Source organism: Clinocottus analis, unplaced genomic scaffold (assembly GCF_023055335.1).
Source record: "Clinocottus analis isolate CAN_PGR_092001 unplaced genomic scaffold, fCliAna1.0.p SCAF_4, whole genome shotgun sequence".
Lineage (NCBI taxonomy): Eukaryota > Metazoa > Chordata > Actinopteri > Perciformes > Cottidae > Clinocottus > Clinocottus analis.
Window position 1 is genome coordinate 10,231,723 of NW_027176153.1, and position 21,936 is coordinate 10,253,658.

At 40.2% G+C, this 21,936-nt stretch overlaps 1 protein-coding gene across 5 annotated transcripts in view; it reads right to left on the minus strand.

The window, feature by feature from the left end:
• Nucleotides 1-21,841, minus strand: part of trim33 (tripartite motif containing 33) — a 27,194-nt gene extending 5,353 nt beyond the window's left edge. The window contains exons 1-20 of one of the 5 annotated variants that reach the window (XM_068596956.1): nucleotides 21,214-21,841; nucleotides 17,363-17,481; nucleotides 16,569-16,722; nucleotides 16,129-16,261; nucleotides 14,612-14,728; nucleotides 14,349-14,463; nucleotides 13,483-13,629; nucleotides 12,745-12,862; nucleotides 12,150-12,550; nucleotides 9,967-10,161; nucleotides 8,300-8,356; nucleotides 7,867-8,067; nucleotides 6,981-7,113; nucleotides 6,583-6,646; nucleotides 5,793-5,946; nucleotides 4,965-5,389; nucleotides 3,578-3,689; nucleotides 3,419-3,493; nucleotides 2,047-2,199; nucleotides 217-267 (exon numbers count right to left, since the gene is read on the minus strand). In XM_068596956.1, the coding sequence (XP_068453057.1) occupies nucleotides 217-267; nucleotides 2,047-2,199; nucleotides 3,419-3,493; nucleotides 3,578-3,689; nucleotides 4,965-5,389; nucleotides 5,793-5,946; nucleotides 6,583-6,646; nucleotides 6,981-7,113; nucleotides 7,867-8,067; nucleotides 8,300-8,356; nucleotides 9,967-10,161; nucleotides 12,150-12,550; nucleotides 12,745-12,862; nucleotides 13,483-13,629; nucleotides 14,349-14,463; nucleotides 14,612-14,728; nucleotides 16,129-16,261; nucleotides 16,569-16,722; nucleotides 17,363-17,481; nucleotides 21,214-21,820 (3,531 nt within the window). In that variant the 5' untranslated portion in view covers nucleotides 21,821-21,841. The remainder of the gene's footprint in view (nucleotides 1-216; nucleotides 268-2,046; nucleotides 2,200-3,418; nucleotides 3,494-3,577; nucleotides 3,690-4,964; nucleotides 5,390-5,792; nucleotides 5,947-6,582; nucleotides 6,647-6,980; nucleotides 7,114-7,866; nucleotides 8,068-8,299; nucleotides 8,357-9,966; nucleotides 10,162-12,149; nucleotides 12,551-12,744; nucleotides 12,863-13,482; nucleotides 13,630-14,348; nucleotides 14,464-14,611; nucleotides 14,729-16,128; nucleotides 16,262-16,568; nucleotides 16,723-17,362; nucleotides 17,482-21,213) is intronic. The other 4 variants (XM_068596958.1, XM_068596957.1, XM_068596959.1 and 1 more) reach the window with 4 other exon arrangements.
• Between the last annotated feature and the right edge of the window lie 95 nt (nucleotides 21,842-21,936).

Genomic DNA, 21,936 nt, shown 5'->3' on the forward strand with positions numbered 1-21,936 from the left:
TAAGCTCAAATACAGTTCTTACCACCTCTCATTAAGATTAAATAGTAATAAATGTAATTCATTTCTCAGTCAGTCTATTTCTGTGATCTGAAACCATATGAGTGGCCAAGTCTGCTGCGCATGAATTCTCTTACTGCTAAGATGAACAGCAGAAACAGTTCTTGGAGCTTCAGTGGGAGGAGACCGGACATCTGTTCTCTATTTGAAACGGCTTACCTGCGTATTAATCTGTTTCTCCTCATCATAAACCTGGATTATTCGAGACATCTAAAAAGGGGCAATAACGTTACAACAAACACAGTGAAGCAGCAGGGGGGGGAGAAAAGAGTTCACAGCACAGGCAGGTTAAATAAGAACAGATCAAAAATCTGTTTACAGCCAACTGTGCTCAACACCAAGTTGATGCAGCAAAAATTAACAGCAAGTAAAGTCTGCACTCCGTCTGCGTGGTCTTCCTTCCTCGACAGGAAATTATAGTGATCGTGTGATTATTTCAGTTAATCTCTAGTTTCTAAATCTGTAGAGTTACATAAGCATCTCTATGGCGGTACATACAATGCACTTCTTTATTTTTATATTTGTATTTTTTTACAGACAAAACTGTATGTATGTATGCACGCACGCACAGTTCTGTGTAAATGACTACATTATAAGGTTCTATGTTGATAGTATGTCAAGAATGTTATATAATCATAGATTATGTAACACCATCAAAGTCTTTAATTAACTAGTGCTTTAAGCACTGCTGATCTCCAAAGCTTTTCACACTAACTTCTGATAACATGTCATGATCTTTTTGTTATTTATGACCATGAATTGGTGCAGAGGCACACTTTTCCCAACAGGAACTCTTCAGTGGGACCGCCGTCCTCATTAGCTGATCTATAGTCTGTTAGGACCAGGTCACCATAACTTGATGTAACGCTCGTGCCTGAAAATATTAGATTTTTGCTACACAGTGTAAACAGGCTCTGATGACAAACTGACCTACCAACACTGACCCATTGCGCGACAGACGGATCCATAACAGTTTCAAATGTCTGAAGAAATATCGAAAGCCATTATTCATGACTTAAAAAGAAAAAAAGTAATCAATTTAAGAAATTAAATCGGTCTACAAGATGTCACAATTAAAAACCTTTAACCTATTGGTAAAATCTAGACCTATATACATTACCTGAATAATCATGAGTAATTAACGATTTACTCATTACTTTAAGAATCTAACTAATCTAATTACACTACAGTTAGAATGGCTTTCTGCTAAATAGTCTTCTTTCGTAAGTGATAACTCTGCTTGCTGTTAATTTTTGTGACATAATGATGTCATATGCACAACGTAGTTGTGCGGCAGCTCAGAGGCATTAACATCGACACCGGCCAAATAAAGTGATGTCTCGAGTCTAGTCTGCGTTGTTAACTTTTTAAAATTAAAAAAAAAAAGAAGCTTCCTCTTATGGTTGGAAGGTGAAACACATGATCATATACAGTATCCTTTATAGCAGATCCCCTGAGGCCACATATCAATCAAGATGTAGTTACACACAAGAGGGTTTGTGAGATCATAAGCAATTAAACGGTTAACCACAACAAAATGTTCCTCAATAGCAGAATCAAGTAAGCATGGTGACCCATTGAAAACCATACTTGTGATTTCTCATTGTGATGCAGACAGTGTTACCAGGGTTCAGACAGTGTGATGAAGCACAGTGACGACTCTGTACTCCACCTCCCCCCACAGCCAATGTTAGTAGGTGCACAACACTGTATGCACATAAGCACCCATTCCCACTTCATTTTCTAATGTCAGACTGTGCCTTCAAAGAAGGTTAGAATAATATATTTAGGGCCATATGTTTTACCTAATAATATTTTTGGGGCCTTAAAACCAGTCAAATGATTCAATCCAAGCTTTTCAATCAGTGGGTAACAATTTAAACTCAAACTCATATCAGTTTAGCCCTTGTCTGCATGCACACACACACACACACACACACACAAGTGGATGCCATTCTTCAAAGCAGGCTCAAGATTCATGCCTCTCACCTCGTTGTAATTCGCACAGTTTTTGAAGATCAGACGCATATCGGACACAAACTCCTGAATGGCGCTGTAGTACTGGGAGCTTCGTAGTTGCAGCCTCCTCTTTACCTTCTTCAGGTCCATGGGCTGCTTGATAATCTTGGAGTAGTTCGGCACCTGGTTGAACAAAACTGGGTCAGTCAGCATCTCCAACTACAGCAGAGGATGTCGAGAAAGTTTGCATTTGGCTCGCACGTGAACGGCGAAGGGAGGACAATGTGGCTGGCTTTTGAGGACAGCTGGGGCTTACATTTTGGCACACAGCAAAACAGTTCTGCGATACCAAATGGGGAATTAGGACAAGAGACTTAAGTGTCGGAAAGACCAACTTTTCAAAGGTTATTTCAATGCCTTTCCAAGTTGTCCCAAATTCATTTTATTTATTTTTTACATTCAATCTTCACTTGAGGTTTTCCAAATAGCTTTCAACATCCGTCATCATATTCATCATATTGTATGACCCTGTCTCCCCAAGTACACATATTAGCTCAAACAAAAACTCATCAGTTTTGTTACCATAAATGTAGGTGCAGACTGAGTGCTCGTGTGTGTGCGTGTGTGTGTGTGTGTGTGTGTGTGTGTGTGTGTGTGTGTCAAAGAGTGACTAAGAGAAGAGATGGTGAGGATTACACACAATGTTTCAGCAAGTGATTAATACACACCAAACATGTGAGTTATCAGCCACTGACACAAAAAAAACCCTACAACTAGTAAAAACATTTTTGACACAAAAAAAACCTACAAATAGTACAAACCTATTACTATTATAGTCCTACATTAAATGTTGTTAAATCAATGTAACTCACAAAACCTTTGTGTTTTGTCCCATTTTCGCCTTTAATTTGTCACTTGGCCAAATAGACAGGCAGGAAGTGTGAGGAGAGAGAGAAAAAAGAAAGCGTACAAAAAGGACCCCATCATAACTGAACAAGGGACACCGCTGCCACAGAGTACGTATTCCTGACTTCCAATTTACAGGAGACCTCGCTAACAGTAATCAAAAGTAAGAATAGCAAGATGAAAAGATGTTCATTTCTACAGCTCTTCAACAAGTCATGTCAAGTTTTTTTGAGTTAAAAAAAATAATGTTCCTACCAAGAGCTAACCAGTCAATTTTAAACTGCATAAGATAAAAGAATAGAATACAGTGTGCCACAAAACCAAGAAGAAAAATCCCAGCCCAAGGGACACTAAAAAGGTGGACCAATACAACTGTACAAATTAACCATTGCCATGGCGTAAGAAACAAAACGAAAGGAACAGGGCTGAAGACACCTGGGCCATCAGGTAGCATAGCTGGCTGAACTGTGTGTGAGAATTATGTGGAGCTACTTACAGAGCTAGGAACAGGTTCCCTGAAGCCCACGCTGAGCTCATGACAGAAGATGTGCAGCAGGAGGCGTTCACATTTCTGCAGAGAGGGGGAAGAGAGAGAGTATTAGTTGCCTTGTACTAAACCCGAAAAGGCCTTTGAAGGTGTGCTGGCTGTACTGACCCTTTGGTCCTCTGGACTCAGGGCCTGCTCTTTTTTGACTTTCTTGCTGTCGTCACAGAACTCTATCTCGGGGGTGGTCAGACTCCGACAAAACGTGCAAAGAAAGTCACCCCTGAGACACAAAAAAAGAAAAATCACACATGACATTAGCGTTACCTTTCATGATCTGCATGGCCAATTCACTGCTGCTAAAGCCAAGTGATGAGCGGTGTGCTAAGATATTACGCTTAGACTGACTAATATGTCTGCAAGAATGAACCCAGAACTACAAATTGTTTCACTGTTGCATCTCTTCCGTTCTGCTCAGACGGTTCCTACCGGTTTCTAGAAACAATTTGATGATCTAGCGCAGGGCAGGTGCCCAATATGTTGATTGCATGCCACTTTTTTTTCACTATTTCAAAAACTTTGATCAACAAAACGCAGCTCCCAGTGTGCAAATTAATAGGCTTGTTAAAAAGAGCTGCGCCTCGCCTGGAATCCAGACAAACACAGGCGGCAGCAGGTGGAGGCGTTGATAAAAAAAACTGCGGTCAAGTCGGACAGTTTTCAGCTGACTTCAAAGTATACACAGAAAGTCACAGAAAAAAATACTTCTGATATTTAGGATACTTGTAGTTTACAGATCATGTTTGGATTCATTCGTGTTTATAAACATATAAATAAGATTTCGTATGATCAACCACACAAGATATGTTTTTAGATTAAACATGAGACTAATAATTAACAATCAAGCAAAAATGACCAAAAATGTACAGAATTGTATTGTGTCATAAAAGTTCATGCAGTTATGAAAGGTGCGCCAATATTGTAAATATAAAGTATACCCTTTTTTCTTATAAATTATATTAGCCACTGCGGCCTTAAAACAAATAAATGAACAGCTTGAAAACCAATAAGAAAAATAGTAGCCTACAATTATGCTCCTTGATAAATCTAGACTGAACTTTACGTACCTAAATGTAATCTTGTCATACTTCAGCGCCTTTACTGGTAATATAAATTGGAGTCTTGAACAAGGATAAGCACATCCACTGTGAGCTACTGCTACGAAAAGGTAAACACTTCATGTCATGCCATTTTACCATAACAATGCAGCGTTTTGTTTTATGAGAGAATGCGAGCAACAAAAAAAGTACTGTTATAGCCAGTATTCTGCCAGTGTTTAGTGATTCCCATTCATTATTATCCAACCTGCATGTGCATCAATGTGACATGATTTGGGTTATTGCAGGTTTTCCAGAATGTGTTGGAGAAACCCTGTGCACGCTTTATCTGTCCTAACTTTGTGGTTCTTCTTGTGGGCATGTTTCAGTGTGAATGTTGTGGCAGCGCACAACAGCAGTTAAATAGTTCTGAAAATGCGCTAGCAAAACAAATCACTTACTTTGGGAGGATCTTTATGTTGGGCACATGGCATTTTATGTGGAACACTTTGGGGCAGCGGTCGCAGCACAGCAGGTCACCGCCGTTGATACAAACGGCACACCAGTCTTCATTTGGGTCGTCCTCTTTCCCACCAGAACTGCCCGTTCCGGCCTGTTCCCCTTTAGTGTTTGTCGTCTTATTGGAGTTTCCATTAGTGAGGGGAGTGTCTACTGTGCTCTTGCTGTTCTCGGAGGATAATGAGGTAGTTGAGGTCATAGTGGCATTCGAAGAAGAGGTGGCGGTGACATTGGAGCCATTTAGTCCAGAACAAGAAGTTTCGGATTGGGGTTCTGTTTTGATGAGCTCCCCTAAAGTCTTGAGAGCGTCTTGACCAGCAGTTACAACTCCCAATACAGGAAGGGGGCTGTTCTCTGTACTGCTCATCTAGGGGTTAAAAAACAAACAAACAATGATGTTTTTTAAGACAAGATGATAATCTTCTGATCACACACAGACACACACCTTACAATAGTGTCTAAGTATGTAGCCCCAGAAGCGATGTCACAATACAAATAACAAAGTTTAAGTCCTTACATGATTCATCTGTCCAAGTACATGCATCATCTTTTATTTATTCTCATCCCGTTTGATCTTCCCAATTTTCGGTGTTATTTATGTATAAATAAGAAGAACATATCTGAATGTGCTAAGGGCAAATATTAATGGGTTTGTCATCATGCACAAATCATAGCGCAGAGTGGCTGAAAAAGTTATCACAACACAAATATACATGCAAAAGCAATGTTTACCAATATTTATGTTTAACTAGTAAACTACATATTCATACCATGCAGGCACTCCTCCCGGAATCCTTGTCCCGCTCCATCTTCAGAGAAGAGGCTGGACAGCTGTAGCTGTCGTCTGTACCAGGCTCCTGCTTCACCCTCACCTGCTCCACCGGAGCTCCAACTCCTGGCGCTGCCCTCCCTGCAGAGCTACAGCTGAAAGAAAAAAAACAAAAAACCAACCATGCAGAAAAGATTACCGCAACTGTTTGAACTCGTTACAAACCAATGAATTACCAACTGTGACTCAACTTGCTAAGTTCACTGAGACTGCAACGGGATCATAACTATAATGACTTCAAACCCCGCATCGAGCACACAACAACCACACAGTGTACTTTTAGCATTTTCCCTTTGGTTAAGTTAGTCTGGAAAGTTAGGCCACTAAAACTTCTTTCCTCAGGGGGGAATATGCATATTTCTAACCATATCTCTATTTACACGAGTTCTGAAGATAGAGTGAAAAATGCCTGCAGTTTTTGCAGATGTTCTCCCTGTCTCTAGGGGGGGCAGTTGCAAAATCAGTTAGTCTACGACTGCTTGTAGTTTAAAATGCATCCTGCAACATTGGCTCCTGCAGATTCAGAGCCTCTGCAGACTGAGCAAGTCTTGTCTGTATTGATCGTTGCTTAATATTTGCTCACTCTGATCAGATCACGCTGACTAATTCATTTTTAGAATTTTAAGTCTTTGTTTCATTTATTGAATCAGCAAACTTGGACTCTGGCCTATTAATATACGTTCTAGACATTTTAACAGGGTGTTTTGCCACTACAGTACATGCCTTCTTACCTGCCCCTGCTACCCGTGCTGGACGTGCTCGAAGGTCGTGCTGGTGTGTGGGCATTCGACAAACCTGCAGACAGGAAACAAAGCCCCACGCAATGATGAAGCAGCGGTGATCAATACTTATTGTACGAGAAAATTTCTTTAGGGACATACAAATGCCAACAGTATCTAGGAAGGATAAGATGATGGGGTTAGTAGCTCGCCAGTAAGTAACACTAAGTACTTTGATAACATTGTAATGACTTATAATAATTTAAGTGGAAATTATTTCTACATTAAAAGATTTTATTGCTTTTGACAATCCAGTGTATAACATTTGTGTAAAAAGTCACACAATATTTGGCAGAAGTTCTGTTCGGTCAGATATGAATGAGAGTCCATCCCCCTGAATGTGCGAGTACCTGAAGATCCAGGCGAGTGTGTGGACAGTCCGGGTGAGGGGTTCATATCCATTGAGCCGAGGAGATGCTGCGTGCTGGCTGTGATGTAGCGAGACAGGAGGTGTCCAAGGTTGCTGGAACCTGCATCCTCCAGCTAGGAAAGCACAGTGGCAAGGAAACAAAAAAACAGAGAATCAAGTTACTCAAAAAGGGAAACAGATTTTCATAAATGAATATATTTAATGGAAACTAGACCAGGGAAAATATTGGAAAACGTTGACGTGTCAACTCTGTGTACTCATTTACCACATCAGACTTTGTAGTGCTTCTCCACTCCTTGACAATTCAATGGTACCTTTCATAAATGTATATCAATTTACAAAATGTTACATACTTTTTACTCCCTTAACTAAACACTTTGAACTGTTTATCATAATGCTAATTGTTGGACATTTCATTAATTAATAGCATTGTTCACATTTTAATTTTAGGTCTGAAAAACAATCTAAAAGTGGCCGGTCCTTAATTTTAAAGCACCCCCTTCTTTGTTAGACTCCTAAAAAGCTCGTACAGTTATGGAGTTGTGTTTATTATTGAATTTCGCTGTTATAAATAGACTCAAAGGCGATTTTGTGAAACCTTACGGACGCCGCGGAAAGTTGACGGAGCTCACAGCGAGACGTTGGAATTTACGTAAGTACATAAAGTTAACGGTTACTTTTACTATTTTGTACAGAGCAGATGTCTTCTCAAAAGGGTTGCAGTATTGTAGCCACGTGAAATGAAGTGAAACAACGATGTGGTTGTGGAGATTATTGGGCGAATTTTGGTTGGTGCGGTTTACAAAAAGTTTAAAAAGCAAACAAATCCGACCCAAGGAGAAAGCCCATGGTTAGAATGTGCGCACCTGAATGGGCGGGATCTCAGGTAGGCAGGGCAGGTTCTCAGGATTGGTGACGGAGGGTATGAGCTCGATGGGACCTATGATTGGGCTGGCAGGGCCGCGGTGAGCATGGGCACCTGCCATACTGGCACTGGTCGGACTTGTGGGGTTGGCATTATGAAGAGATGCCACCGGGAAAGGGCCTGCATGGCCTGGGTTGGAATGCTGCATAGAAAGAGAGAGACGGAGGGATGAAGGGAAAAAAAAGATCGTAGGAAGGAGGGAAGGACAGAGACAGGAAAAAGAAAGTGGGGAGGACAGGAACAAGGACATCGGTCATTTGTTGAGTTTGATTACAAACATTTTGTTGTAGAAAACAACATGGTTGCATGAACATGCATTTGGGTGACACATGCTGCACAAGACACAAATGTCAAAGTAGGAAAAAGTGCCAAACCCCTGATTGTAGTAAGAAACGAAACCTTTGGTGGCTCATCTCAGATTCTATAGACATCTGGACACAAAGAAAAGGGGGCTGGATATAGTGGCAGTTTCTCTTATCTAGTCTTACATGCAGGCAGTACATGTACATTCTGTACACATTATTTGACGTGTGCAAATAATCAGCTGTATATGCATAGATCAGTGGTAAAGCATTGCAAATAAGGACATAATGAGGACACAGTACATTTGCACCCTTCTCTGAAAACTCATTTAAAAACAATGTTTGGATTGGCTCTATTGGGAGTATTTATTTTAACAAATGTAAATGTTATTTGTGCACAAAACCCTGTATTTTCATGTTTGAAAAAGTGATATTACTGGCAAGATGTAAATCTAAAGTGTTCCGTGCTGAAATATAACCCTGCCGTAACAGAGTAAAATATACAATGTTTTTTGGTTTCTTTCACATTGGCATAACATTTGCTACTCGAGGTTCTATGAGGAGTTTTAGACTTTTAGTGGGTCCCGGTTTTGTTTCTTGTACACGCACAAAGAAACAGTCCTACCTATGGTGTCACACCTGTTGATGATCAACAGGGAGCAATAACGAAGTTAGATATGCTACAGTGCACCATGGAAGACATGGAAGAAGACGACTGCAAGCTAGTCAGCATGTAGGTAAACAAGGAGGGAAATGCACTCGACGCGTTTGTTAGACTTCAAGGAAACACACATTGTGTGTTGTTAGTAACACTGAATGGAAACATAAATCTTGTTTGTTTACAAGAAACATTCACAGGGCCCTTTATAAATGCAAACAAAATTACAATTTAATCTCGTTACGGTTTTAAATCGTCAGTAACTCGTCCTTTGTCAATGGAGTTTTTACTTTATTTTGGTCTGTTACAATGAGTCTTCAAACATGAAAACAGAAAACAAAGACATTTAAATATTATTTATTATTAGTTAAGTATTATTTAACTTAATTTCAATACTGGCAGCTCTGAACCTCATATTTGAGACGGGTATGATTTTTTATAGGCATATACAAATAAAAAGTTTTGTAGTCATCAATATCAGCCTAACTTCAGACTCTGCGTAAATATTGATTGCTGAATGATAATAGAATTTTCTATATTGATACCAATTTCTACCAAGACAGCTTTTTTTTTTTTAAATTATGACCAGTATACGAATATGTATATAGGAGTAGAACATTTTACAGTTGGACAAACATCATATTGGCCTCAACAATTGTTTTCTTATTCTAAACATACTCTAAAAACAACAAGCAACACAAACAGATTGTTGCTGAACTCTTACACTACAAAAAAGGAAACCTCACTTAAATATATGTTTGTTTTCACTAATTATTTTGTTGCATTAGATAGAAAATTGTGCAAAACAAATATACTGCAAATACTATACATTTATTTCTTAAGCAATCTATTTGGTGGCTCCAAATCAGCCTCACCTTGTGCGCGAACGCACACGCACTTCTGGGTTAAAACAACATCTACCACATTTGGATATCACACCATTTACAGCAACAAATGTGTGAGACAAATACAACTAAATCTTATATAAAATCCAAACAGTTCACAGTAGATCGTATACAATCTACATTTCACCTATTTATCCATTTCTTACAGTAAAACCAGAGTGTGAGTTTGCACTGACCTGTCTCTGTAGCTGAGGTTGCATCATGGCAGGATACTGCTGCCCGTTAAGTCTCGGCTGAGCCGTGGGCATTCGGCTCTGCGGTGGACCCGGGAGACGCATATGGTGGGAGGAAGTGTACATGGGGGGACCTGGCCCACCATTCATACCCCCGGGCCCTCTCGGTAACTGCTGCATACTGATGAGCCTTGGAGGCTGTCAAAACCCATACAGATATACAGACGTTGAGAAAAATCAGATCATTGGATGAACACAACCATGGAAATTTATACAAACAGCAAATAATGTTCAGAGTCACGCAATTACAGGAACAAAACGTATATTTAATGCTGAAATGATGAGTAGATTCATTGATTCCTTGATCTACAGAAAACAAGAGTTAAATTATAAATTCAGACATGTATCCTTTAAAAATACTGAATATTCACTGCTTACAGCCTCTCGAATTATAAAATGTGTTTGATTTTCCTTGTTTAACAACATCAAATAATATTCTGAGGCCTTTGACTTATGATTAGACAAATTTGGTGATCTTATATCCCTTTAGGTTCCCTGAGCCCTAAAATTTCCTCCATTTTAGTGTGTTCCTTGCTTGAGATAATTTGTCCGTCGCGGGTAACAATTCATTTTTTTTAAACAATATCAAACAACCTGCTATTTAATTAATTAATTAATTAATTAATTAATTAATTAATTAATTAATTAAATATTATTGTCATGTAGTAATACCGTGGCAAGTGGGGACTGGCAGGTTCAAGACTGCTGCCTAACAGCTACAAGTTCAAGCAAACCTTTTCCAAACATACATCCCTGCTTTATTGGTTTGAAAACACAACCTATGGATGAAGGTTTTCTTGCAGCTTGAATTGAACGACGTCCTTTTCAACAACTACAGGTCTGAATTTCCAGTTTCTGCTTACAAATGCATTACTTCACAACGTACAATAAAATAAAGTGAATTAATGGTTTTCCGTCTAGCTCAGTTTAGATCAAAGTTACGGCTATATTTTCTCTTTAAAAATGGATGCTCTTGAAAATATATCCACCTGTTTAAGATCTCCAGGGGCCGGGGTCAAAAGTAATCTGATCGGATTACAGCTATCGGATTGGATCAAATCTTGAAAATGGGTATTTCAAAAGAAAAAAAGGATTCAGAAATGGGATCACGTACTCCAATCTTGTTGTTGATCCGGATCAAACCTTGAGTTTGAGTTTTTCAAAACTTTATGGTAGGATTGAGATCATTTTGATCCCAAAAATCAGAATTAAACTGATCCCAGCAGGAGGGTGGATTCATGGTGGACATCAGTAATAAAACTAGGTAACTAAAAGGGGTTAGTTAAATAATACAACATTTATATCATGCATTTTACATATGTATTTATCAATTTAACTGGAATTTACTCTTAATCTCAGCCCAGTAATCGAGGGGGAAGGTCAAACACAGAAGGCCTAGTTCCCACAGGACCCCCAGAGAGAGGCTCAAAGCACCCAAAGAAAGATGACTCCTATAAAAAGGTACTTCTCCAAAAAGAGACTGAAAGGGCAAATGCATCCAGCAGAGGAACATCATTTTCTTGCCAGTTCAATTCAATAAATATTTTTTTGAAACCTGTTTGAAACATCAATAATGTTTTTGGGAGTAAAGTATGTATTTATTTGTTGTAGGTCTCAGATGAGCGAATATTGATTGTTTGCTGTTCCAATCAGTCCTTTTTTCTGTTTAAATAAAGTATATTGGAGTTACCCCACACTATTCTATCTGTTGTTCTTTACATACATACATTGGGATAGTTCCATTTAGACCACAGGTAATCCAGATTTGGTGATCCTGAACAGTTTGAATCTGGATCAGAGTAATCCAATCCCACACTGCTTTAAAAAACCAGCATAAAATTAAAATAGATTACGTTATCCTGGATAGGCGGAAAAGAGATTTCCAAATCTGAATCAGTTTAATCCAGATTTTAAAAAAAATTGAAAAACCGTACCCAGAGATCTGGAGAAATATAAGCCAGTGATTTAAAAAAAAATATATATATCTTGTGCACTAGAAATAAAAATAATGCTAAAAATAAAAATAATTTTAAAAAGTATCTTAGCGAGCCTCCCGGGTGATCCATTAGAGGAAGACATTTATTGTATTTCACAGTGGTACCACAACTGAGGAATGTTTTCCATACCTGCTGTTGACCCATGGGTTGACCGGCCTGTCTGGCGTGCTGCTGGGACATTTGTGAGGCGATGCGCATCTGCTGCTGGATCTGCTGCTGCTGCTGTTGGTGTTGTTGTTGCTGCTGCTGCTGCTGCTGCTGCTGCTGCTGCTGTTGTTGTTGTTGCTGCTGCTGCTGTTGTTGCTGCTGGTGCGGATGCGGGTGCTGGAGCTGGTGCTGGTGCTGAAGCGGGTGCGGGTGCTTCTGCTGTGCATAGGCCGCCTGCTGCATGTGCTGCAGCCGGAGCTGGGCCAGGTTGATCTGTCCTGGGTGTTTGCCGTGGTGACCTTGGCCCGGAGAAATGGGTGGTCCTCCAACCATCACACCGGGCTGTTGCACAGGTGGAAGTGGCTTCTCGATAACCAAATTACCTACAGAGAAGACGGATAACATTAAGCTTAATTTATTGGAGTGCACATGCTCTGGACAGGTGTGAAATATTTCTTTATTGAATCAAATTCTTAATGCTGTTCACGCTGTTTATAGCCACTGTACAATAAATGAAGTATGACTTAATATGGTCAGCCATATGATGAATAGAAGATGAAGAAGAAGAAAAAAGCACCTAGATTCACTACGTTTTTGGCCCAGAAAGTGGGGTCACAGAAGAAGCGTACAACTCCATTGGCCTGGGGCGCTGGCTCCAGTCTAGCCTTGAAGAGCTGGCGAAGCTGGAACAGAATCTACACACACAAAAACAGAATAATGTACTTCGGTAAATGAGCCAGACTTTAGTGGAGGAACAAATGCCCCATTTGTTAAATTGCCCTTTGGGAGCATTATTCCCACAAACAAATAACTAACAATAGAGTTCACACAATTATCCAAGTTGCTGACTGTCTTGTGGTAGAAAGTCAAAAACCTGCAGCAGAAGCCTCTTGTTTTCGCCAAAACAATACATATCCCATCTACAACATTTGGTGGGAAAAGCTGGTTTTGCAAACGCAGATATCTAGAAAAGGCTGATACAAAAGTATACTCCAAACGAAATACCATGTCTGCTGCTGAAAACAAATTTCAAGGACAAACAAGAAAATACCAGAATAGCTACAACCCTACATCTGATAGTGTATTGCTGTTCACGCCCGATAGGATGATGACCAACTTGTATTAGAATGTTCCTCAAAACTAAAAACGCACTAAAAGTAGAGCAATTCTCCTCATGCAAAGCAGAAATCCGCATCCAAGTGCAATGCTTTATTGTGAAAACAAGCCAGCCATGTGTGAGTTTTAGTTTAGCTTGGAGTATCAGAGCTCAAGCATCTCAAACTGCTGAACATCCACGGCTCACGAGGAAACATACCAGCCTCTTGCTATAGAGCAGCGCCGTGCTGCTGCCCGTAGTGATGGCCCACTGGCAGAAGCCGAGCACATGGTGGATCTGTTGGGCCAGCTGGGTGGTGTCCTTGTGCTGAGTAACAAGCCTCAAACTGCGCTCTTTGGTCACACTCTGGACAGAAAAGAGAGATCATTCTGGTTATGGGACCGCTACTGAAAGAGCATGAACATCCAAGATGAATGAATGTTATTACAAAATGTTAGCATGGGCTGAGAGATGTATTATATGATTAGATTTGATTAGATGAAAATGTAATGATGCCTGTGGGGAGCTTGGGTTATTACAGCAATTGTTAATGAAATGCAGCAAAAACAATTCAAATGAGCACACAACAAAAACTGAAGTAGTCAAAGTACATAACAAACGAGATTCAATGATTGAACAAGATTAAATGTATGAAAACCAAAAGTCACTGCAAGGCTTTCATAGATAGCTAAGCATGAGAAGGACGACATTGTAATTCTTAATGTGTGGCAAAACATGCGGTAAAAGGGAATGCATCAATATCAAGATATTCAATAGCTATGATAAATAAGAACGTGTGAGCAGCACACCATGTACAAATAAAATATGTTGTTACTGTCCCGTCATATTTGTATAGGCAGATAAGTAAAGGTTTTTGCAAATCACGTTGTCAATATGTGGTGTAATATGGTTTACTGAAAATTGTGTGTTCCAGTTGCGTGAAGAGTGAGTCAACAGCCACAAAATTAGCTTGCATGAATGCATTCAAAAACTATTGTTTCAAATCCATAACGATAGAGTTACTCATATATTTCTAATGGATTTTACAGATCTTGGACAAACCGATTTAATACATATTCTCTTACCTCCAACTGCTGCAGCAGGGACTTTCCCTTCTTGTTTATCTCGTTAATAAGAGTAAATACTGCAATTTTGATCTCGTGCTCCACTTTCTTGTGCGTCTCATTTAGCTCTTTTAACCTGGGTGTAAAAAACAAAAACAACACTTAATTTAGAGAGTCTAGCCACCAATAGAAAAACTGACAACATGCATCAGCTAACCGGTATTAACAAGCGGTAACTCAATGGGCAGCACTGGAGAGGAGACTGGCGATGACAAAACTCGCACCTGCTTTGCACCTGAGAGACAGAGTAATGGACGTAGTTCTTCTTTTCCTGAAGTTTGGCCACGCTGGTCTCAATAATGCCTTTCTGGTTCTGGAAAGCCTCCTCTAGGAACTGGTACCTGAGAGTAGAGGGGGTGAGTTACCAAAAAAAACTTACACTGAACTAATTGACTGTAAATTTACTCATTAATAATAAAGATTTATGAGAATCCAAGGTTAATTATTTCCTTCAGTTGGGAGATTCTGTTCACTTCGCAAAATGTAACTTAGCTTCCGATTTTATTTTTATAGATAGATAGATAGATAGATAGATAGATAGATAGATAGATAGATAGATAGATAGACATACATACATTAGGGCTGGGCAAAGTTGAATTTTTTTTTAGCAAGGTAAAATTACATTCATATATAGTATATAAATCAGTTTTCTTTTTTTTAATGAACATTAGAAACATTTGTATTCTATTAGAGAACAACATAAACAGTGTGTTCAGGAGTAAAGCACAAGCCACTCCTTCTTTTGTCCATGTATAGTCTTTTGCTTATCTTAAAGATGTATGTTAAAGACCAGCAATGTACTTTATACAAAAGTGCTTGAGATGTTTTCCAGTTCAGTTTAGTTTTTCTTACTCAGTGAGAAAAGTCCAGTCTGTTTGTCTTGAGCAAGTGCACTGAACATTTCTGAGGATTCCTCTGTTTGGAGAGTTTTCCTCTTTGAGAGAAAAATAAAGAGCCAGAAGTAATAATGACTGAAAGCGCTCCACGATAGTGTATCAGACTGCGGGGGACAGGAGCTTTGCGATTCATTTTCAATCTGGACTTGAAGCCTGCAGCACGAGGCTCCTGTGAGACTGACCGCCTGTGAGCTCTTTGTGAAACGGAGCAGCTTGCGGCAGCCCCCGCTGCTCGTTGAGAACAGAAATTCCATAACAATACGTGCTTTCACGTCAGGCTCAAGTGCACAAGTCGTCAAAACTGCCTGTCAGTGAGGCTACGGAAGAACGCGCGCAGTATTAAGTCCCTCCCGATGCAAAAAAAAAACCATGCAATTAACGCATGATCAAATAATTAATGCCATTAAAGGATTACTGTGTTAACGCATTATTAACACAAAGACAATAAAGTAGTCCTTGATGATAAAATATGAATTTACAGATTAAAATACCTCTTCTGTATTGTGGAAGTCAGTTTATTGCTTTTCGCCAGTTACACCTGCAGCCAATGGGTTAGGCTCGTTGGCTTTTTTATTCTTCACAGTTCATTTTGTTTGCACGCCCTCTGGCTTTTTGGCAAATAAGACAACAAACAGCATGCAGAGTATAAACGCCTCCGTCCATGCTTGGAGCTTGCATGCCATCTGCGGAGGCTTGCGCTACAGTGCCAAGCACGAGTATGAACAGCACTCTTGCATGCGAGGCATTAATCGTCGGTTAACTCTTAATGATCAGTTAACGATTGGTAAAAAAAATATTTTTGAAGCTTAGCTTTCCCAGGAGGAGTGTGTTAGATGTGGAGCTACCTGTGCTCCTTGTGCTCCAGCAGCTGGCAGTCCCTACAGGTCAAGGTGTCGCAGGTCTCACAAAAAAGCTTCAGTGGCTCCTGCTTGTGGATTGGACAGAAAACAGGCCTCTGTCCTGGAGCACTAACAGACTCTATAGACATAAAAGGAGAAGAAAGACAAAATAGATGACACCGAAAGACATGTCAAAGCCAGTTTAGGTTTGCCAAACAAGACTGCCAAAGCCTCAGAAAACTCTGGTCAGAGCTTCAGGGTGTATGGTTCCCCAGCTAGAGTTACCAGCCAAGCAACCAGACTCTGCAGCACTGTTACTATGGCAACAGCCTACCAGCAGCACCACATTAACTGTACTTCATCTAGGGTTAGTCTCATTCAGGCTTTTGCAGTCTTAGCTTCAATAAACATGGATCGGCCATTACAGTGAGGATCAGCCATCTTACCGGAGGCAGCGTCAGCATCCTCCTTTGTGTGGATCTTGTGGTCCTTGGTTATTTTGACCCTCTGGTGGGCCTCCACGCAGGTCTTACACAGCCATTCTCCGCACTCCACACAAAAGCCGATTGTTCCTGCGTTGTCCTCGCAGCTTGTGCACACCTGGATAAGATCACACCAAAAAGCATATCAAAAGAACTGGACTCAAGAATCAGTATTGGTGCCGACTGATGCAACTTCCTCAAATGTGGCCTCGATATGCCGTTTTACATTTGTGTGATCACGCTGCACACATTTTAACTAAACAAATGGTCATAGGTTGGTTCTTCTGAATTTAGAGCATGAACGTACAGTGCAGATGTTGTGTCTGAGTAATGGGTCAAGCGCTGCATAGTGTGTTTTTTTAATCAGTGGCACTAAAGGAATCACCGAAACAATCGAAACAAAAATGGGCATCTTCCTATGTTTGGAATAAAGGGTTAATTCATTTATTTTACTTCTTACTTTAGCAAAGTACCAGACAAACCTTTGGCATACAGTGAATATCTCTATTTAAAATACTCTTGGCAGTTACCAAGAAAAATAACATACAAATATGTTTGCAGGGCAGGGCTACACTAAATGTAATTGGTGCATAACTAGATACAATGTTGTGGACAGCAGACTGTTGCTTTATCAGAAATTAAAATACCAAAATCCCATATTTATGCAGAGACCCCTCCAAACACATATGTGGCAAAGCATCGCTGCGGGTACACTTAGATACCACATTACAGCCGCAAGGCCGACTGATTTGACATACCTGTGCAGCCTTCTCATCCGACCCACTTGTGGTCTCTGTGGTATCTTTGACAAAGTAGTTGTCAATGATGTCGCTCTGTTTGTAGTCCTGGTGGCACACCGAACAGCGCATAACATTTACTATGAGGATAAAAGAGACAGAAAGCGAGGGGGACGTAAGTAAAATGAGATCAAATAGGCAACACATTTAACGCAAATGAAAAATGTAAACAAACCCACATGAAATCCATTACCTGACTTCTGATGAAGCCCGCTGAAATCTTGGCTAAAAATAGTCCCGCTTCAAACAAATGAGGAGTAATAGGAAGCCCCCTCCACATTTCCTTAAGGTAAATTCCTGTTGTTATTAACAAATTCTTGGCACCGTGGGACACCCGGTGTCTATTCATGGGAGCTAATTGATTAAGCGAAGATTCAATCTTGTCATCTTTGGCATGGTTATTAGAATATTAGATCACATGGCTAAACAACGAGGACTGTTCCATTTAATTGGATGAATTGGCTTTGTTAATAGAATTACTTAAATTAATCATATAATTATACACCCCAACAAATAATTATTTCAGTGTATTAACTTTGTAATTTATTAAGTCTATCAATGTGCAAAATATTAAACTTCACAAAAATCATAAATATTTTAAATTGAGTCAGCATAATATATGTCACCCCTCCTCTACCTCCTGAGCCCATAAAATACCCCCCCACCCCCACCCCTCATCAGCCAACTGAGGTAAAAACTGGTTAAAGCCAGTTTGAACCGGTCTACACTGGCTTGAGCAGCACACAGCCGGTTTGTGTAAGCTCCAGCTGCATGAGCCTATGAGTGATTGGTTGTGAAAGCAGATGGACTGGGGTTGTGTTGAGGAACCCACACAACCTCTTAATACACACGTATCACACAGCTGTCACAAGGCTGTAGAAGCATATTCAACACCAATAACGGTCGGTTTGATCAAACTGCGCTTTTGCTTAACCAAATATGCATTAACCTAGTTGATTTGCAAATGCCGGGTGCATTAATAGCCAGAAATATACCAGTAAGCTGCTACCAAAGCTTAGTCTGGGATCAATGTGTAATAATAAATATCAGAGGCGGGTTGGGATCTCAAGGGACATGTATATCTCGTAGCAGGGACAGATATTATCACATTTCAACTCTGCTTGGTGTCAGTGTTTACTTTCACTTAATCACATGATAGGAACCGACCCAAATTTTGGGCCAACCAAAACAAATATCTGAGTCTTAGCCACATGTAATCAACCTCACTTAATTTCTTCTTTTTTTTTATTTGTTGAACCACGAAGAAATATGTACTGCTACAAGTATCATGCAGGTTAGGGCACATGTAACTTTGACATCAGATAAAGCATTCTTCAGGCACACCTGACAGGTACTTCTGGCTATACAAAGAGTTACACCAGGAAGAAGGTAAACAACATGTCCCATTACAAGCTGTTACCATGTAGGACAGCAGACATCACAAAAGAGAAATAGAGCGGAAGGTTTAATTCATGAGCCGTGAAGTTGTTTCTGAACTCTGCATTCTCATCTAGTTTTTACGTTTTCTCATTTTATGTACACACTTTGACATGCACATTATCATGACGAAAATATTTTCTGATCAAGTATCGTTAGCCCACCTTTTCTCTGACCAGGTAAAGCACAAGGTTTAATAATATTAATCAGTAACTTGGGTTAGTGTTGTGACTGGGGAAGGGTGACATAGTTTGTCTCCCTTTAGGTGAAAACATGTTAATCAAATGCTATAAATGTAGTTGGTAACAAACATTGGAGGATTTAACTGCCAAAGTGGAAGAGCCCAATTATTAATCTTCTGATATGTTGGAGCTTTCCCCAAACTCAAGCAAGTAGTGTCAAGAGACTAGGCCATATCCTATGCAATTTTGTATTATGTAACCCCACACCTATCAAAAGTCCAGTCAGTCAACTGTGGCCAAAAGAACATTTTAAGTAAAAAAAAATGCCCCACGTCAAACTTAAAGTGCAGGTTATATAAACCACATCATCTATTAGACGAAGATAGACCCTCTTCCATACATAGATTATCTAGCAGTTTGACCTCAGATGCTAGGCAGCTCGAGAAATACAATGCAGACTATATGCTGAATCTATCATGAAACGGAATTTTAGACAATGTGATATTAAAACTCTCCAATGTGAGTAATAAAGCTATAGCCTGGTGGCAGGTACTGTAAGGAAGTGAAGCTAAAACCTGGAGATTAATGGATTAATTTGAGATGTCACCATGAGATGGAGTCCCCTTCGTTAAACTTGAAATATGACACAATTGCTTTTTTGTAGACTGCCAACGCTCAGGTCTGTTTTTAATAGATGTAGGAGTTACATTATCTGGATCGGTGTTGCAATAAAAATTATATTTGTGGAGAGGTTAATATAAACATGAAATGAGACCAGACACCTGCCATAATACTGTTGGTTTAGTTGCTCTACAAAATATCAACCAGCAAAAGAAAAGAAAAACAGAGTCAGTGAGTCAATTAATTAAGGTGAAACTCTACCTTCAAGAGAGAAGCTATGCAAGAAAATTTATGGATTAAATAGAGCAAAAATGAAAAAAGACAAAACATAAATCTATCTAAATACGCCTTTACTACCACGTCTTTTTTCCCAGAGGGGAAGTAAAAACCATGTAAAAAATACAAAAAAAAAAACGTTTGTTTTGCTTTAGTTACTACATCTGCTCATGGTGTAACGCTTTTGTTACTTTTGCTGAGCTGTTGTTGACTGACTTCTGGGGCTTTTTGTGAGCCATCTGACAATCACTCTTTCAAAAAAAATTATCGATGTATGCACCTTTTAAAAGCTCTAAGGTAGCAAACACAAACAAGTGTACATGCACTTACATGACACCGTTAATTAGATTGCATTGTATTTAAGGCAACTTATTTTGGAGACCTCGTAATTATGCCTGTCATGTGCCATAGTTGTGGTTGGAAACACGCCATTTGGATAAGTGTGTGTGTGTGTGTGTGTGTGTGTGTGTGTGTGTGTGTGTGTGTGTGTGTGTGTGTATACATACATACATACATACATACATACATAACATGCTGTTTACGAGAAAATATGATATTTAGATTTCTAGGAATGCATCGCAAATACTTTTCTACATTAAGTAGATTATTTTAGTTTTAGTATTTTCAACTCCAGTCGAGTCTCTTCCCGAGAGATGAGCTCACTGCTACTAATAGCTGCTAATGAATAGCTTAACTAGAAGCGCGCGGTGTTCGATCACCATCCAAATCATGTCACTGTCGTCTAACTGTTAATCTCCCCGACAAGCCAACACTCTTGTAAATCATTACAACAGTATAATTGCTCAATTTCCGGGAGGATTGAAAATGCATAACGTTAGCTTAACCCTGAGAGAGAGAGAGAGAGAGAGAGAGAGAGAGAGAGAGAGAGAGAGAGAGAGAGAGAGAGAGAGAGAGAGAGACTGGTATGTAAGCACACACCTGTCAAATTACAATATTGCCTTGCTGTTGGCAATGACAACTATGACGGGACAGAACGTGCACATGGGAGTGTATCTCGCCAGCCAAAGGCACGTTATTTTTCTTCTTCTTTTTTTTATTCTTGTTCTGCAATGCAACTGACATTCCATAACCTGACCGTTAACGGTAACGGTTTGATTGTGAGATTCAGACCAACCGCCAAAGGCGTTCGGTTCAGTTAAAGCAGTAATGTAGTTAGCTAAGTTAAATGTGTCGCCAAATATAGCTGTTAAATTAACTGTTGAAGCCCGAACTTTTGACAGACGGCAGTTCATCTTGTCGGAGCAGACGACTGTACAAAAATAAAATAAAACTCACCTATGTGTGTATCAGTCTGCCCGTGCGGTCCTGGTACCTGCACGCTGATCTGCCTGTCTGGTTGCGGGATACATTTGAGGCAAAAGGAGTGCAGACATGGCAGAAGTTTGGGTTCACAGTCTCGGCTTTGGAGACTTTGTTTACACACTGCGCACGTATCCAAAAAATTTATGGGAACGGATACCGGCGCAGCCGCCGGAGCCGTCGGTGGGGGGGACATTTCAGTGGTGAGCCCTCCAACCGGAGTCTCGGCAACGGCAGCGGCGGCCAGGGTTTCAGCCGCCGTTGGCTCTTCTGCATTGGCGCTGCTGGTCGCAGCTGGGCTGACGGCGTTGCTAACGCTAACATCGACTTCCCCAACAGCAGCAGCAGCAGCAGCAGCAACGGCAGCCCCGCTGTCGCTGCCGTCTCCGCCGTCGCTGGTGGGTGTCGGTGTCTCATTTGCGTTATCGTGGGACTCTGTTGGTTCACCACCCACCTTAGTCGATTCTATGACTATTACCGCATTTTCATCTGTCGTTTCTGGTTGCTCATTATCTTTCGCTGAGGGCACCGAGTCCGAATTAGCAGACGGTTCCATATCCTCCTCGCCTTTGTTATCCGCCATCTTCCTTCCTCTTTGAACCGCTGCACGCCCTGCGTAACTTTTCGGACCATGAGTACGTAATGACTACGTCATGACGTCGACCCAAAACAGTATTTACTTGTGTGTGATTAATTTAT